The sequence below is a fragment of the Haliotis asinina genome, chromosome 14 (assembly GCF_037392515.1).
Source record: "Haliotis asinina isolate JCU_RB_2024 chromosome 14, JCU_Hal_asi_v2, whole genome shotgun sequence".
Taxonomy (NCBI): domain Eukaryota; kingdom Metazoa; phylum Mollusca; class Gastropoda; order Lepetellida; family Haliotidae; genus Haliotis; species Haliotis asinina.
The window spans coordinates 32,546,072-32,564,983 of NC_090293.1; the positions used below are offsets into that span (position 1 = coordinate 32,546,072).

The 18,912-nt window shown below is 41.6% G+C and overlaps 1 protein-coding gene across 4 annotated transcripts in view; it reads right to left on the reverse strand.

Annotated features, from left to right (window-relative positions):
• LOC137261905 (transcription factor ETV7-like) overlaps positions 1–14,659 on the reverse strand; it is a 65,395-nt gene extending 50,736 nt beyond the window's left edge. Inside the window, exon 1 of one of the 4 annotated variants that reach the window (XM_067799720.1) lies at positions 14,514–14,659. In XM_067799720.1, coding sequence (XP_067655821.1) covers positions 14,514–14,562 — 49 coding nt within the window. In that variant the 5' untranslated portion in view covers positions 14,563–14,659. Of the gene's footprint in view, positions 1–13,942; positions 14,034–14,513 lie in introns of those variants that run through there. The other 3 variants (XM_067799719.1, XM_067799718.1, XM_067799721.1) reach the window with 3 other exon arrangements.
• Between the last annotated feature and the right edge of the window lie 4,253 nt (positions 14,660–18,912).

An 18,912-nucleotide genomic window follows, 5' to 3' on the forward strand; every position in this document is an offset into this window, starting at 1 on the left:
CAGTTATATTGCTGGTATGTTGCTAAAGGCAACGTAAAGCCAAACTCACTCACCCCAGGAGGGAAACATGCATGTTATTTCAGTCAGTAGCTGAGTGAGTGAGCTATGGTGCATATATTTAACACGACTGTAAATAAAAAAACACTGTGACGAACCCACGAGTAAGGGGAATTTGTGGCCACAAACCAGGATGAAAAAACCCAGAAAACATTCAAACATGCTTAGAGGAATCCTGGTACTGCAAAGGGTGGCAACTTTCAGTATGAAATTTCTACCTTTCAAGGCAGATTTGCTTAAGATAGAACGTGTGTGGTCAGAGAAAAAACGTGTTTTACTCAAATGGCTGTGTGTTTGAGTGACAAGCAACCAGGAAGTAGAACTAGAGAACCGGTGGAAACAAGTCTATCTGTTTCAGACAGCGCTACGGGGACAATGCAGTCATGTCATTTATCCACCTGTGATGTCTATCCCTTGGTAACAGAGACAAACAGGCCCCTGATGAATCAGCTACTGACAATGCAAGTATTTGATGGGAAGCCGTCTTTAAGACTGGGCGTGGTGTGTTTGTACGTTTGAGCGGTAATGGCTACACCTTTTTAAAACTCTGTTTGAATGATAAAGCTACCGTGTTTTGAACTTCTGGGTAGGGTCATCACAAACATGTCTCAATGATAGTACGTCGTGTCACGATGAGCGAGTGGTAATGGTGACGATTTTACTGATGTGTCTGATGACGATGACAAGGATGACGATGGTGATTATGATTATTATTTTATCGGGTACCCGCTGCTGGCAGAACACACGTAAGTTGTGTTTAAGTTCGGACAACCAGGAATCCAAATTTCCAAGCAAAATTACTTTCAGTCGACGATTCGCGTTTTACTTTCCTCTGATACCCGTGAAGTTTCAGGCTATGCCTAGTTTACACGTGGCCTGCGATGGGTGTACGGCGGCCTATGTAAACTGCCTGTAACATTTCCGTGCGGAAGCTGTGCAGCGGACACACAATCATTGCACGATTCTACGGGTGTCATTGTCTATACGAATTTGTCAAACAACGAAGTCTGACTAATTTGAAAAAAAACCCCCAGCCACTGCACGAGGATCGCGCGATAACCGTGCGGTAATCGTTTGATTGTTTAGTTAAAAATATCGCACGGCGAATGTGGGATATCCGCAAGGCATAGAACGGTTACCGCACGATCACCGTACGGCGTAAACTACACTCACTCACTACATTCATCTTAACAGTTTGGTAATATAAAAAGAGCAAAAACAAACACAACCGTGTTTGATGATGGTTGACCAAACAATAAATGGTTAGATGAGGATGTGCGGACACGAACAACATGGGCGATGTTACATGCACCATGTCGGTGAGGATCTAAAATGATTGGTCTAACATGTAACGCAAAAGCAAAGTCGGATGAGTGATTCTACGTGGGAGAACCAAGAGTTGGGCTTTTGTTGACTCCAGCTATGTGTGGAAAGATCACGTGCCATTATCCCAAGACTGTATTAACGTGTGTTCAGTTAGCAATCGTACTCACAGTGGACGGTTCATTACTAAAAGACAGACCTCCTATAAGACAGACTCAATGAGTTGTTTTATCCGGCCTGTGTTTTGGTAGGTCTGTCTTACGGGAAGATACCCACTAAACGATAGTTGTAAGCCAAGTATGGTACATCTAAACTTTAACGGAAGACACACTGGGTGGATCATGGTGAGATCAGGTGAAGTTGGCACTAAACTCGTTCATGTTATACTAATAGAAACAAGTTTTAGTCCATTTTCAGTTTCAAAAAATGATAAGTGGTCAGATATAAAACACTGGTTTATTATCCGCACAGGTCAAAGGTCACATGCGACCCAAAAATCAGAAATCATCAAAACACATGTATCACTTATATATAAAATGCATTGTTGATTAAGAAAATAAACCCAAACAAACAGAATTATAAGCGTATAATCACAATCAAAAGTGCAATATTTTGTGCTTGGGTCAGCATTTTAATGAGTCTTCTTTTGATGATCAGCGGTACTTTCGCGTCAAAACCATTCAAGAAAAACTCTAGAAGTATAGGACGGGTCGAGAACGAGAGACTGTGACTACGCAAGTATGTCACACACTTCTTAAACAAGAATGCTTAAAAAGTGTTACCTTCTCAAGCTCTTAAAAGCTTAAGTATAGCAACTGGTATATGCCGTTTTTAGCTAATTAAAACATAAGATTGTAGTTGCGTACAAATGATGCACTAAACGTATCTGTGTTTAGCTCAGTATTGCGTTAACTAAGTTACTTACATAGTAATACATGTAGACCTGTTCCGCTGATGCATTTGAGTGATTCTCGCCGCTTTTAATTAACACTGTGTTTGTAATATCACGACAGGAGACACCATGGACGTCACACGGTGTGGTCAGGCGGATAATCGACCCTGGGGCCACGGCGTGACGAGCAAGCGTTTCAATCTCAAGGCTGACCGAAGTTATGTGAACACTGCTTCGGCAGAATTTACTTGTTGAGGTCAGACAACTTAATCACACATGTACAAAGCCACCATTAATCACACAATCTTGGTCACACAATCTGGATCACACAACGGGAACACACATATCAATTAAATGCTTCGCACATCGTAACCATGTCGTGAATCGAACCCGGCCTCTCGGTGTGACGAGAGAATCAGTGAGTATAATTTTACGCCTCTTTTAGCAATATTCGAGCAACTTCAGAAATGAGTTTCACACATTGAACCTATGCTTGGAATCAAACCCGGGTCCGAGGCGTGACGAGCGGACGCTATAGCTACCCGACCCCAATGGGCTACCCCGCCGCCCTTACCCTATACAAAGGCTATCACGTGTCATATAGTAATAGCACATTCTCATATACCACGAATACCATTTTCATGCACCATGAATGAATGTATCATATACCAGGACAAAAGAAACCATAAATTACTGTATATTTCACACCAAGGATCTCTTACTAAACATACTTTGCACCATATCTGTAGAATCTGGAGAACACCGTATATGCTGAATAATGTATCGTGTACCAGAAATACCACACATCACATACCATGAATACCGTGTGTCGATACCTGGAAGTAATCAGTAAGTGAAGGAGTCACGTTACACTACATTCCCGCAATATCGGGACACCAGAAATGGGCTTCACACATAGTACTAACACAGCTAATCAAACCCAGCCCTTCGGCGTGACGAACGAACGCTTTAATCGCTGGGCCATTTCTCGGACCCCGAGAGTCGCAGTAATTACTTCCGCTATGTACGAAATGAGGCCAGCTGGCCTCGATCTGGTTCTGTTTTGGAAGGTGTATTCATTCAGCAATGCCAGTCATTCGGAACATGCTTGTGAACGGCAAAGTGACTTGTGACAACGCTATCAGTACTTATATCAGTCGTTCGGAGAAACCTGACGACGTTCTTGGAAAGGTAGGTAAAAAATAGCAGCGGATTGCGGAAGGTCAAGTTCTAGCAAATAGAAAGAGGTGCCGTGATCTGTAATGTTTGGACTTGTCTGTCACCTGGAGATTGATGACACTGTCTGGTTTCCAGATGAGCTGTCTCACACACGTGTCTTATACCTACTCAAACAGACACCGGATGTAGTGGGACAGACATGGATTATGTGTGTGTGTGTGTGTGTGTGTGTGTGTGTGTGTGTGTGTGTGTGTGTGTGTGTTTTGTTAGAGGAGCCTTTAACTGAAACAAAAAATTCCAGATGAAAGTTATAATTGATAAAGAACATATGAACGTACATTAATTAGCAACATGCACATAAAAGCTCACTCCGTGACAGAAAATGCGCAAACGCACGAACATTAATTTAAGTGTGCACACGCGCACGCACTGTAGGCACGCACCTTCGCTAGTAAATTTTGCAGGCTCCCACACACGGAACGTTCTTTTGCTTTACACGCATGAAATACAATCATATCATAAACGTTCGATGCATCGTAATTGTCATTTTGTATATATTTGTATCAACCCACCCGTCACAAACACAAGCAAAGGCTTGTCAGCGTTGGCACATGCGAAAATAGTGAATTGCAATGATGTTTACAAGTGTTTGAAGTTTGAAATTGAACGTATGTAAGTCGCTGTCACCATTAAAAAAACAACAGAAATCGAAAATCAGATCTAAGCAATTTCAGAGACACAGCACCCCACCCAACCACAATCGCAACTAATTCTATATAATGTTACACAGAAGAAGAAACGACACTTCACATTTGGAGAAACGAATGGTGGTGAAAATGGGTCGTACAGGGTAATTAATACGTGGGAATAATGGCGCTAAGACTCCTTTAGGTCTGTCTTAAGGTATGGGAGTTACGCTCACCTTAAAGCTTAGCGATCACTCTATAAAACGACACCCAGGTCTAACCTGACGCATTCGAGCACCGTGGGGAACCATGCGGGGGGCATGCAACATACTGCACGTGTGAAAACGCTACCTGTCACATGACCACAATTTCATACGCCTAACCTCCAACACGTGTGCAGAATGTATTGGTGATAATTACAAAATTCACGTCAAAAACCCTTGAGAGGTACACAATTCTCATGCCACGTCTGCCAAATGTTGAAAGTGAACTTGCACGCTCCATGCTGACTAGCCAGCTGTAGCTGTTTCACGTGCCACGAGACGCAGTAGACGGACAATTCATAACCTGAAGACACGTGTGCATGAAACGGGTACGTCATGTGATCGCCCTGGTCAGAACGACTACGTGTGGCGTCCCATGCCGTGGACAATCACATTCGTATGTGTGATTTGCGTAATCCTTTTGCGAAAGCGACGTCAACCAGTAACGTACTGTTTAGGGGTCACGTAACTGCCCGGACCCAAAGAAACCGCTTGCGCGCTGCTTGATAAGGTTTTAACACGTACATAAAACTTCTTGAGGTGACCACAATGGAAAATTAATTCTGACACTTTTGATCCTTTGACTTCTTAAAAACGACAAAACGTTTAGAATCCATATTGATTTTATGATGATAAATGCTCACATTATAAACAAAACCCCACTAATTTTCATACAAAACCATACCTGTACAATTTATTGGTGAATTTATTCTTGAAAGTGAACATTGAAAATATCATTTTCGTGTAATGTGTGTATATGACGGGTATCAGACGACCATCTGTGATGTTCAGCAGTATCTTGGTAATGAGACATATTATACTTATCCCACCCCCATCCCCCAAACATCTGACCCGTACATATATACTGGCTGGATTTGGCTGTCAAAGATTTAGACACTGATTGGTCCAAATTCTCTTAAGTTTATTGTTAATTCCATTGAAGCTTTCTTACTACGATCTGCAAGTTCTGAAATCGCTTGTCTAAGACTACAATTAACAGGGAACACACTACCTAGATATTTGTAGCTGTTTACCGTTTCAATGTTTCTCCCATTATGACGCCAATTTCCGTAATCGCTAATTTCCTAATTCTCCTAAAAACAAGAACTTTAGATTTATCTAAATTTACAGTTAATCGCCACTTATCCGCATACGATCCTAAAGTGTCTAGATGGCACTGAAGACCAGGAATTGTATCTGACACAAAAATTACAACATCGGCAAACATTGGAATTTCAAGTACACCTGGAAACTACTGAACTCAGTGTTTACCATAATTTGTGATATCTACAAAGAATTCGTATGATTTATAAACAACGAGAATTACATTGGACTCAACATACAACCTGTCGTAAACCAAATGGACAATTGAAAGGTTCTGTTAACTCGGATTGTACATTGATACAAGATTTCACAGTTATATATATATGCTCGTAAGAGCTTGTAATATTCTACCGGTTATGCTTTATGATGAGAGCAATTACCAGAGTTTATGTCTATTTACAAAATCCAAAGCTTTTTCTAAATCAATGAACAAAACGTATATCTTCTCCATTCATCTGCATATTTTTCCCAATGATGGCATACAATGTGAAGATATGGTCAGCAACTGAATAGCCCTTCCAAAAACCAGCTTCATAAACTGTACCCATTACATTTGCCCATTTTGTTTGTCTTTCTTTTAAAACAAAATATATATTTTCCCGAGTGAGCTGAGTAAAGGCATCCCTCCTTAATTATCGGGAATATGTACATCACCCTTTTTGTGAAAACATATGGTTTACTCCACATTTGTGGAAAACAACAACTGCTTTACCCCACATTTGTGGAAAACTGTAACCTAAAGTACTTAATTACCACGAAAGAGGACATTATTTTAGATTCACTTGTTTTAATCATATCTATAAGGGCGTTATAAATACCTCTGAATGCCTCCAACCTCCCTTACCCCTAATGTTTATGTACAAAGTAAGTGACCTCCTGCATGTCATGTAACATGTCCTTCCCCTCCTCTCATGATTTTAAAGCACACTATTCAAATATTGTTGACCCTTTAGTGCGTGTATTCAAAACAGATGTTACCCCACCTCTCCAGAACAAAGCGGGTGACCCCCCTTAAAATCATCACCCCTCCATGCTATAAATTATGAACATCCCTTAAACGTACCTCCGAACCACACAACAACTAGGTAAGAGACTAAACGATATCAAGAAGTCATGTATGAGTGTTATCATAATTCACTCTGTTACACAATACATAATTTATGCCGGATGTTATGCTTTTGAACGAGAATGATATTCAAACGCAGCGCGATACTTCATCGCCTCGGATGTTATTGATAAGAACCAATCACATCGCTGCACACATTGAATGACGCAGTTGGGCAGACACTGCTGGTTGTCGAGGATTCTGATTGGGTCACTTTACACCTTAAGGTATTTCAAAGAGGAGAGGTGACTTATACAGTGAGCATAAAATTGTTTAGCAGAAGAAAAAAAATCACAACTTCAGCAGCTATTGCTACGCCCTCGCTTGTGTAACACAATTGTGTTCCAGGTCAAACTGTCAACATATTCATGCAAACTATGACAAGTTGATAAGGAAAATGAAACTAGATTAAATGGATCAAAGTACACGAGCGGATGTGACAAAGTGAAACGGGTTATAAGTATTGACAAACTTGTTAAAACTGTAACTGTAAAGAAATATAACCTGCCAAACAAATTAAATGTTCATATACCATAAAAACAAATCAAACGCTGAGACTATAAATATAAATTGTCAGTGCAATGTGAGAGAGCAAAAGACTAGAGAAATAGGTTACACTGATTTCATTGTGGTAAAGAACATGGCAACACGGGGTATTACAAATATGTATCACCATGTTCACAAAATTAGCACCGCCATTCCCACAATCCGTTTATAATATATTTGTAGAAGGACAATTGACATGCATCGGTGGCGTGAAATGCTTCTTTGATTTCTAGGAAGCACCATTTCAAGGAATAGTGCTCTCAAAATTTTGCCACAGAAGTCAGTTCAGGTGTTGGGCATCTGCAGGGAGATGACAGGTGGCTTTGTAAGGACCAAGACGGCTGAAGTGAGGTTTCACAGTACCATTTGTTGCAGAAAAAATGTTATTCTTCACTGGTCAGGTCGATAGTATTGCCCACGTGATGAAATGCACGTTTCTTAGCACTGAACGACAACAGTTTTAACCATCTTTTACAAAGCACACAAAGAGAAAGGGGTTTTGGGTGGGGATCCATGGAGCATGGATAGGGGTTTTATGTTAAGGGTAAGGAGGGTAGTGGGTGGGCATTTGTGAGATGAGAAATAGAGCTTACGTGAATGGATTGAGGGGTCAAGGGTCTTGATGTAGGAGGGTGGGTTCTTTAGAAGTAAGAGAAATTTGGGTTGGGGTAAGGTTTGAAAGAGGGTGTGTATTGACAGAATAATCGGTTAAGGAACAGGCACTGCATTGCACAAAACTTTGCATGTTTTATGTTAATTCCTTTTGTTTTTGTTTTTAAAAAAAATATTCTTGTGAACCACATGTGAGGGATGGGTGACACAGAACTACCCGGATTGGCTGAGCATTCCCCGATCATCCTTGAGACGCAGACCAGGGGTCATTTACAACACAAACCTGGGCAACCAACCCTTAAACGGATATCACCGACAAGGAATACGAAATCATCTTTTGCAATTGGGACAGAGGGCGTCTAGGGGCCATGGTGATATGTTAAGAAACTCGAAGCGTGACAAGTACATGCACTGTCCAATGTTCTCTTTACAAAAAATGATTTCCCGAGGAAAACATATCTTCAGTTGCAACGTTCGCTCGTCATGACCATTAGCCGTCATCCGGTCTCCGAGATTTTTCGGTTCACTTGCACTCAGTAAAATACTAAAGCAAGTTTTGTCAGCAAAAGAATTTCGACAATTAAACTACATTTTATACATTGAAAATTGAAAGAAATAAATCCCATTCCCCACCCACCCCAAAATATAGGAACCCGAATCCAAAAAGCCCGTCAATGTCGCTGATAGAATAAACAATTATAAAAATATACAATGTCCATTTCAACGTACAGCATGGCGTGTTAACTACAATGTGTATACTGAAAACATATAAACACACTGCCTGCCAAAACAGACATGATACTTACATTAAATAGTAGTGATGCACTGGAACATGTACTGTTATTTTAGTTTGATTTTATTCGAAGATTCAACCTTGTGAGCTCTGCATACGCTTGTTATTTGTTTTAAATGTCAAATGTGCATATTTTTTTCCGGCAACTTCTGTGATGAGCTCAATGTGTGAGATGTATACTCAGTCTTTTTTCTGTGATTGCTTTAAAACGTAAATGAGAAGAGAAAAACAAGAATTTAAATATTATGGTATTTTGTGGAGCAATTCATTCTGTAATGTTATTGCTGATTTTCCACCAAGATGTATTTGTACTCATGAAAGTCATTAAATGTTCATATGAACTTTTAAACTACGGAGAATTGAAACAAATGTGTTGACTATCCTAAACTGAAAAAAATGATGAATTGTTTTAAATGTATATGATTCATTCATAAACTTTACTACTTTAATCTCTGCATACTAAACTGTAGTATAAGTGTAAAGATTTTAACCGAATGACTACGATTACGTAAGAGGAGATATTTTGTTTTAAAACATTATTTTGAATTTTAATTGTTGACTTTCCTCGAATACGTACTTGTGCTCGTAAAAGTCAATAAATATTTCAAGGATTGAAAGTTTTAATTTGGAAAAAAATGAAACTAATAAAATTTTTAGAAAATTGAAAAAAAATGATACATTGTGGCAATACTACTTTGACCTGTTCATACTAAAGTCAGGATTAATATGAGCTATTCAGATACGGAGAATAGAAACATATTTGTTTACTTTCATAATTTGAAACACTGATAAATTGGTTTGAATATATTTTATTCATTCATACATTATAGTACTTTGATCATACTACCTATGGGTTCAAGGTTATGGTGAATTTAACTCCGAATACTACAATTAAATAAATCTATCCCAATGATACTGTAATGAACTGAAATGAAGTATGTTTTAGTACCATGAAGGTACAACAGTGAACATTGTTCTATGGATGTACACAGAAAATGATACTTAACTAAATGATACTTAACTGAGATCGCTCAGAAAGTGCTGAGTTCATGTTTCTTTGTACCTTTATCTAGTATTTGTGGATTATTTTTTCCCATTTGGAGTAAACTCATAGAGATTTTTAAAAACATAATCTGAAATGTTCGCAGCCTGTTTCGGTACCGTTAATCTACAAAATTAAGAAATTATCAACGGGTTTCATATATTTTAAGAAATCAAAAAGAAATATTTTAAAACCGGTGTATCTTAACTGCATGCCTGCTGTCAGGGTTGCGACAGGTCACGTGCTTACACCTGCTTTGTCACGTACTCTCCAGGCGGGGAGGGTTCGTTCAGAGGTGAGAGTTCCTCATCACAGTGCAAAACACAGGACACAAAATCACCCGACGCTGCCCTTCCGCCAGAAGGTATTGGAGACAAGTGTTTTTTCTCGCTTGTTGAAATAGGACTTTTCTATGGCAACATCCCTATTTTAGATATAACATGAAAACCAACAATTTTAAAATCTAAAAATGAAAAAGGATACAATTAAAGGAAAAATGAATCAAAATATCCACGAAAAAATAAAAAATAAAACATTTCTAAACCTGCATAAGTGTAGTGAGCACTGGATTGATGAATTTCTGTAGATGTAATAGTGTGAATATTAGATTGATAAATTTCTGAAACCGTATACTTATAGTGAAATTTAGATTGATGAAGTTCTAAAACCGTATACTTGTAGGGAACATTAGATTGATGAATTTCCAAAACTCTACACTTCCAGTGATCATCAAATTGATAAATTTCGAAAATCGCATACTTGCAGTGGGCATCAAACTGATTCAAAATGCACCTGAACACCATGTTGACGTAGTACACCTGGACACCACGTTGACCTAGTACATCTGGACACCATCTTGACAGAATACACCTGAACACCATGCTGATCGAGTACATCTGGACACCATGTTGACCTAGTACACATGGACACCATGCTGATCGAGTACATCTGGACACCATGTTGACCTAGTACACATGGACACCATGTTGACCTAGTACACATGGGCACCATGCTGATCGAGTACATCTGGACACCATGTTGACCTAGTACACATGGACACCATGTTGACCTAGTTCAGCTGAATACCACGTTGATCGAGTACATCTAGACATCATGTTGACCTAGTACAACTGGACACCATGTTGACCTAGTACACCTGGACACCATGTTGACCTAGTACACATGGACACCATGTTGACCTAGTTCAGCTGAATACCACGTTGATCGAGTACATCTAGACACCATGTTGACCTAGTACAACTGGACACCATGTTGACCTAGTACATCTGGACACCATGTTGACCGAATACACCTAAACACCATGTTGACCTAGTACACCTGGACACCACGCCGACCATAATACACTTTGTGAGCATTTATGAAAATCGGCGTCTGTTCGGACTGACGTTCTTACCTGTACGCCCCTCCGTGTCCTTATGCCATGACATGCTTCTTGTGGAAACGGGAAACAGAAACCCTAACTCACAGATGGTTAGTGTGTGTATTGTTCATAGTGAGCCAAGAACACCGATTGTCAAGTGTCGATGTGTGTGTAGGGGTGTGGTTTAAGGGCGAGTGTCTTTTCGTGAATTGTTTGATAGTTAAGATATGCAATGTCCCATCAATGTTTATCATGGTAGCATTTGCGGTAAATTAGCCTCGGACAACACAGGACAAGGTAAAAAGTCGGCAAGAGTTCAACGTTCCACGGAGAATCAAGTGTTGTGTGCACGTACTATCCACCATAACACAGAGACTATCATCAACTGTCATGTACCACAGCCGACAAAGTTGCCTGTGTCACACATGTTCCAGTAGCATGGAGCACAATATCTACTTGCATGTGCCCTAACCACCCTGTCACACTGTCAGACTGTCGTGTAGCCTGTTCCACAACCTCCAGTATATTATGTCACTGCCTCTAAACGCATGTGGCCAGCGTTCCCCGTGCATGTGTCTCTGCTCCAAGACACTAACTGCATGTACCACACCTTTCAGTTCCACCTGTCACACCAAGCAGTGCCACTACATTTGCCCCTGTCATCTAGCATGTGCCACAACCTCAACTACCCTGTGCTACCCCCTCTATTTTAATGGGCCACACCTTCCAGTATCATGTACTACTACCTCTAAAAGTATGTGTCCAAAGATGTGGCACATGTCACACCCTCTGATAACACGTGTCCACTCTGTAACTACATAGCCCACGCCCTCAACTGCCACGTGTCACATCTTCCCTGGCATGACCAACACCTTCAACTGCCATGTGTCACACCTCCCCTAGCATGAACCACACCCTCAGCTGCCACGTGTCACATCTCCCCTAGCTTGAGCCACATCCTCAACTGCCATGTGTCACACCTCCTCTAGCATGAACTACACCCTCAACTGCCATGTGTCACATCTCCCCTAGCACGAACCACGCCCTCTGATAACAGGTGTCCACTCTGTAACTACATGACCCACACCTTCAACTGCCATGTGTCACATCTCCCCTAGCATGAGCCACACCCTCAACTGCCACGTGTCACATCTCTCCTAGCATGAACCACGCCCTCAACTGCCATGTGTCACATCTCCCCTAGCATGAGCCACGCCCTCAAATGCCACGTGTCACATCTCTCCTAGCATGAGCCACGCCCTCAACTGCCATGTGTCACATCTCCCCTAGCATGAGCCACGCCCTCAACTGCCACGTGTCACATCTCCCCTAGCATGAGCCACGCCCTCAAATGCCACGTGTCACATCTCTCCTAGCATGAGCCACGCCCTCAAATGCCATGTGTCACATCTCTCCTAGCATGAGCCACACCCTCATCTGTCACGTGTCACATCTCTCCTAGCATGAGCCACACCCTCTACTGCCACCTGTCACTACACCCAGAAGCATATGCGACTACTTGTCAAGTATGCGCTAACCCCTCCACTGACACGTGTCACACCCTCCACTAACATGTACCCCAATCCTTTACTTGCATGTGCCCACCCCCAACAAGCATGTGTCACTTTGCCACACCCGCTTCTTCCATGTACCACACCCTCCGCTTGGATGTGAAACAACATCCACTGGTGCGTGTCACACCATCTTGTAGCATGTGCTACAGGTTCTAAAATCTTCTGACACACCCTCCACCAGCATATGATAGCCCTTTATATGCACGTGTCAGACCTCCACTTGGATTTGCTAAACCTACTTTTTGCATGTGCCACACGCTCAACAAGGATGTGCCACACCTATACTTAAATGCACCATGCCCTACACTGGCATGCACTATATCCTCTACTTGTCACACCTTCAACAAATATTTGTCACACCCTGCACTAGCATGCATCTACCACTGACACCAAGCATGTGAATGCTTCCAAGCTCCCAAGCACGTACAACACTAGACATACCTATACATCGTATATAACAATAGTTGCCAAAAACTATACAGACTGTTCAAACTAAACCTGCATAAAAAGATGACCATAAGCCTTTTTCAGTTGCACTTAACCTTCGTCCAACATTTTACTTCACGAAATGTTCACACTGACCACACACAAGAAGATTTGTTGAATAAAGTTATTAGTGAAGGCCCATATTCTACCTTACACACAGTGTCTGAGGATTTCTGATTACGAGAAATATATGTGTTTCACGCAAACGGCAGCTTCTTCACATTGTATGCAGTTTGAATAGGAGGTGTCTCAGCTCTTACGATAGCAAAACAGACACTCTGTTGCAGCCTAGCCACACGCAAGGGAGGTAACTCTGAACTGCACCGCATGCCCCAGGTCACCGATTATCTCCAATGACCTTCCGGGTTCATGTGCTTATGAAACTGAGCCATTTCATTGGTTGGTCGACAAACATGGAAAGTCCCTGGTGGTTTCTTTTTTTCGCTGCACTTACATAGCTCTAATACGTGTTTACTCAGCTACCTATCTACTACGTCTCCGAGGACTCGTGTCGCTTCACATATATACATTATAACACCACTGACTCAACAATGTGTTGAAGGAACTCTCTACAAAAAGAAACCATATCCCTTTCAGTAAAACATACACGATCTTCCCCTTCCAATTTCCCAAAGTTAAGAAATATATTTATAGTAAGTGGTCCAGCTGGTATTTTGCCAACTATCGTCATCAACACGGATGCTATACATGATATAAAAAGATGACAATTGACGATTCACTGTAAGGCGGCAAGGAGCATTTGTTCCGCCTCTTTGTAGTGGTGAGTCTACGCAACGAAATCAGGGTGTGATTTATGCAGTTACACACTATTACATACATTTGGAACTTATATCAGGAACTAATGTGGCACAGAAAATGTTCAGTACAAACATCCCTACCTGGATAATAACATTGTCCATATTGTACGTCCAAGGCACAGGTAGCTGACTGGATGTTAGAACTCTAATCACATAACTTCCTCATCAGGACTTCCTTGCGGAAACTTTGTAATTGTGGGTAGACGAAAGGCGGGGAATGTAAACACAGTTATTTCGATCGTTTTAAATGTAAGCATTTCTAACACAAATATATCATAACAGCATTTATACATCTAACTTCATGGTACAACCCGGATCTAAAGTAGACGCGCTGATTCGTTCCAAACAAGCTACATAAATATAGGTTGAAAATGTGATATATTTTCATGATTTCAGTTGAACAGAATACCCATTGCCAAACACACACTAATAATATGTGCAGAGCATGTTTTGAAATATACTGACCCCAGAGCATATTCAGAGAATAGAACATGACCTATCGATGCGTCACTGTAGAGTCACTGTATCGCTTGGTATGTAAGCTTACACCAATATTGTATACATGTTGCTCTGGGATAGTGACATTTTCTACCATGTATGATTTAGTACTAACACCGACACGTAGGTAATACTGACAGTACGATGTACTCACCGTGAAGGTTGTGGGGAATTCTTGACATCCTGAACGTAGGGGCCGACATTAGAGTTGATACCCTTTAGCCTACTTCCATACTGCGCGGCTATACTTATCCGGGAATAGATGGTATGTGTTGAATCTACCACAACACAAACAGATTTACTTTCTCAAGATCGATGTAAGCTTGGTTTGTTATCTTTATTATTTTTTTTATGTTAGTGGCAGGAGGGGATGAAATTCTGGTGGTACATGTGCCCGTCTTACAAAACTGTCTGAAGGTTTCGACTTTCGTTATAGTGGGAGGTAATATAAAATCCTTGTTTTAAAAGAGGTTCTATTCTGTGAAAGGTTCACTACATTATCTGTGAGTACAGATGAGTGAACGAGATCGGTTTTACGCCTCAGTCAGCAATATTACAGGTATTTGGCGGCGGTCTGTAATAATCGAGTGTTGACCTGACAATCCAGTGACCAACAACATGAGCATCGATCGGACGCGTTTGGGACAAGAGTTTAGAAATACTTTCAAAACTATGTATACTATATGCATTAGGGGCACAAGTTTTACAATGAATTGAGAGGCAATCCATAGTTTGAGTGTTGCGGCAGATTTACCCATAGTCGAACACATTTTAACCCGAACTTCAACGTTGTTCGCTCGAAAAGATAATAGCAGTTGGGATACAATGACATACACACATACTTGGTATGTGTACCGTTAGTCGCCTCTTACAACAAGCATGAGTGACGACCAGTTCTAACATGGATCTTCACGGGTCTGTGAGCAACGTTGCATGGTGGGTACCAGGTGGGAGGTCTGGATAACCCGTGGTCCTGTTCCTTTAAGCGGTCTTTAATTTCGAAACTCTTTTTTACATTAGGGTTTGTTTGTGTTGGGTTGGGTTATTAGAGTTTTACAGTGACTTATACACCTCGTGTTCTATGAGGAACACGTTTAATAGCGGATAACCGAGGGGAGTTATAGTGATTGAGCATCAAGACTGCAAATCCGCCGCCAGAAGACCTTTCAAGATCATGATGTTGACGTGCCAACGCCGACGTGCCAGTTTGAGATGAACCAAGACTGCTGACGAATGCAAGTTCCAGCTCTTCAAGATCTGTCCCCAAATGAGCACCTTTGGGAATAACTGGGGCGTCATGTTCGGAAACACCAAAATCAGCCATTGACGAGGAAAGCTTTGGCAGCTGCCCTGGTCTGTAAATAATTGAGTGTGGACCAGGCAATCCAGTGATCAACATCATGAGCTTCGATCTGTGCTTGTGTCAGCCAAGTCAGCGAGCCTTTCTCAATTGAAGCATAAGTAACATTGTATGAATTTAAGATCTGAGTACATGTCTCTGATGACTTTATCTTTCACCCAGCAAATTATTGCAAACTGTCCAGTATCCAGGTGAATGACGAAGGAAATTCTTACCCCAGGGCAAAGTGTCTCGAATAAAGTGTCTCACATGACACGAATGTTTAGGTCCAGCCGCTAAAGACCCATCAAGGCTTTAAAGACCCGGGTTAGAATAGATCTTCAGCAACCCATGCCTGCTGTATAAGGAGACTCAGCACCCACAATTCCATTTTCGAATTTGTTTAGTTTTCGTTCCGGAGCGGAACTTTTTGAAGAAACCGTAACAGACGACACGAAACGCTCATTGGGATTTGACCGGTAAGTTTCAAAGCCTTGGTACAAAAGTAAATTCAGGTTATATATTTCCAAATCCGGCAGAAGTAATTACCATTGTGTCTTCATCTTGTGGTGTTCTACCATACAGCAGGGCTTTCCTGTCCACGTTGTTTTATTACATTATTGTATTCAGGTTACTGACACCTGTGCAGGTCCCGGGGTACAATAGGCCTTCAGCAACCCATGCTTCCCATAAAAGGCGACCATTCTTGTCGTAAGAGGCGACTAACGGGATCGGGTGGTCAGGCTCGCTGACTTGGTTGACACATGTCATCGGTTCCCAGCTGCGCAGATCGATGTTCATGGTGTTGATCACTGGAATGTTTGGTCCAGACTCAATTATTTACAGACCGCCGCCATATAGCTTGAATATTGCTGAGTGCGGCGTGAAACTAAACTCAATCAATCACTCACTCACCCAACCACTAAATGCTTTGAATAATGGTTCATGAAACCGATCTAAGCGTATTCTTCAAAACACGTCACGTTCAGTACGTCTGTGTACGTCTGCTAACACATGTCAGTCAGGTATCCACGTGATTTCTGAAAATCGTTATGCGAGAAATGATCCTGTTGGACTTTGAACGGATGAGTCACACTCTTCAGTTGCAGTACATTTGAATTTTCCCTTAATCACAATTAACCCACTCTGGGGTCGATATGGGTATCACCATCGTCCAAACAGGGGATACCCCGCATGACCACAATAGCCTCTCTCTTGGGCGAGGAATCCATAAAGATCCGGGTAAGAACTGATCTTCCCCCATGCTTGTCGTAAGGGGGAGATTAACTTGATCAGGTGGTCTGATTCTCTGTGTTTGAGACATGTCATCATATGCTAATTATGCAGATCGATACTTGCGTTGTTGATCACTACATTGTCTGGCCCAGATTCGATTATTTACACGCCGTCCCATATAGGTGGAATATTGCTGAGTGCGGCGTAAAACCAAACTCACTCACAATCGACAAAGGCGAATGTCTTGTCAATATCCTGGCCATCTTAACAGTGAATTAACGTCCCTGTGTTGACCCAACTCTACAAGATATTTGTGTGACGTTTTGTAACAATACTAACGTGGTTCATTTTCAAGATTCTGGCATGCATTGCTAAAGAAATATGCAGTGTTTCTTTAGCGTCAAACAGGGGCTCGATCATCGGTCAAGGACAAAAGAGAAAATGCCCATTCCCCAATATTAAAATCCAGCTTGACACCAAGTCAGTCTTGCTGATAGAGCTTATGGGCTTAAAACGGATGTCTCGGAGGATGTGGATTTTGGACCGTTCTGTTCCACAAACGACGATATGGAATCAGTCTGTATTTATCATGCCACTTGACTTGAACTGACTTGAAGTCTTGTGTTTCTGAGAAGGGTGTATCCTCAGATTTGGCTGTAGGTCGTCCTATACGTCCTTAACGTCACGGGATGGGGTGGTCTAGTGGTTAGAGCGTCGATTCCCAGGTTCGATTCAACACATGGGTATAACATGAGAAGCCCATTGCTGATGTCCTCTGCCGTGACATTGCTATTTAAAGCGGCGTAAAACCATACTCACTCTTACAGGCTCAGATGTCTATCATTTATTTAGAGCCCTCGAGCAAAGGTATGGTTCAGTCAGGGATTCGAACTCACGATCGTAAGTTAGAGTAAAGCCAAGGGACGCAACTCTTCACGAAAATCGCGTCGCTTCAGGCCACTTTGCCACCAATCCCCTATTCTTCCCACCTGCAATTATTCAATCTATATATGAAACGCAGTTCAACAACAATGTCCCTGCCCAAACCATATGTTGTGATCAGTATTAATGGTTGTTTTTTCACTCGCTGAACTCATTGAAGGATGAACTAGGCCTCGGGTTGAACGCGTGGACGTATCACGTGACTCCACAGGTGGAGAGCGCCCGTCTTAAGCGCAATCCACACCACGCCCGAAACTTTCCATCACGTCTGACAGTGACACAGGTAGATATAATCTCCACGACTTTGTGATGCATTAAAAATGACATTTGACTTGTATGTTATCAGTGCATAATACCACCAAAATTATACGGTGCTGAGATGAGCATGTTGAGGACATGGCGAGGCTAGACTTCGGATATATATAATATTGGTTGAAATAAATATATTTTATTATTATTATTAATTAATCTTACATTGAAAAGAGTCCCAGTGACATGAGAAACGTTGTTCATTTAGGGCTTCAGCATTGCACAATGAGGTGGGACTGTGAGACTTGTATGGGATGTCTCTGAGGATTCTATAGTCCTGATGAAAGCATTCAGTAACCCTTTAACTGGAAGGGTTGGCTGGTTAGTCGTTTGATGCCGCTCTCAGCAACATCCCAGCCATATGACTACGGCATCCAAGTAATCGAGACTGTACAAGGCAATCCAGTGATCAACAGCATGAGCATCGATCTACACAACTGGGATACGATGACATCTGTCCACCAAGTCAGCAAACCAAACCACCCAATCCCGTTTGTCGCCTCTTACGATATGCAAGTCTGCTGAAGACCAATTCTAACAATTGGATCTTCAACAAAACTCCGTACAGCTTATGTTCTATGACATGGAGAATCCATAACACAATTGTTGCTGCCCCGACCGTTCAAACATCAAATTCAGAATGTCAGCAACATTACGTGCCACGCAACAGAAACAAACCAAACACATCCATGGAACCAACAGTGTGACGTTTATGTAAATCCACCAC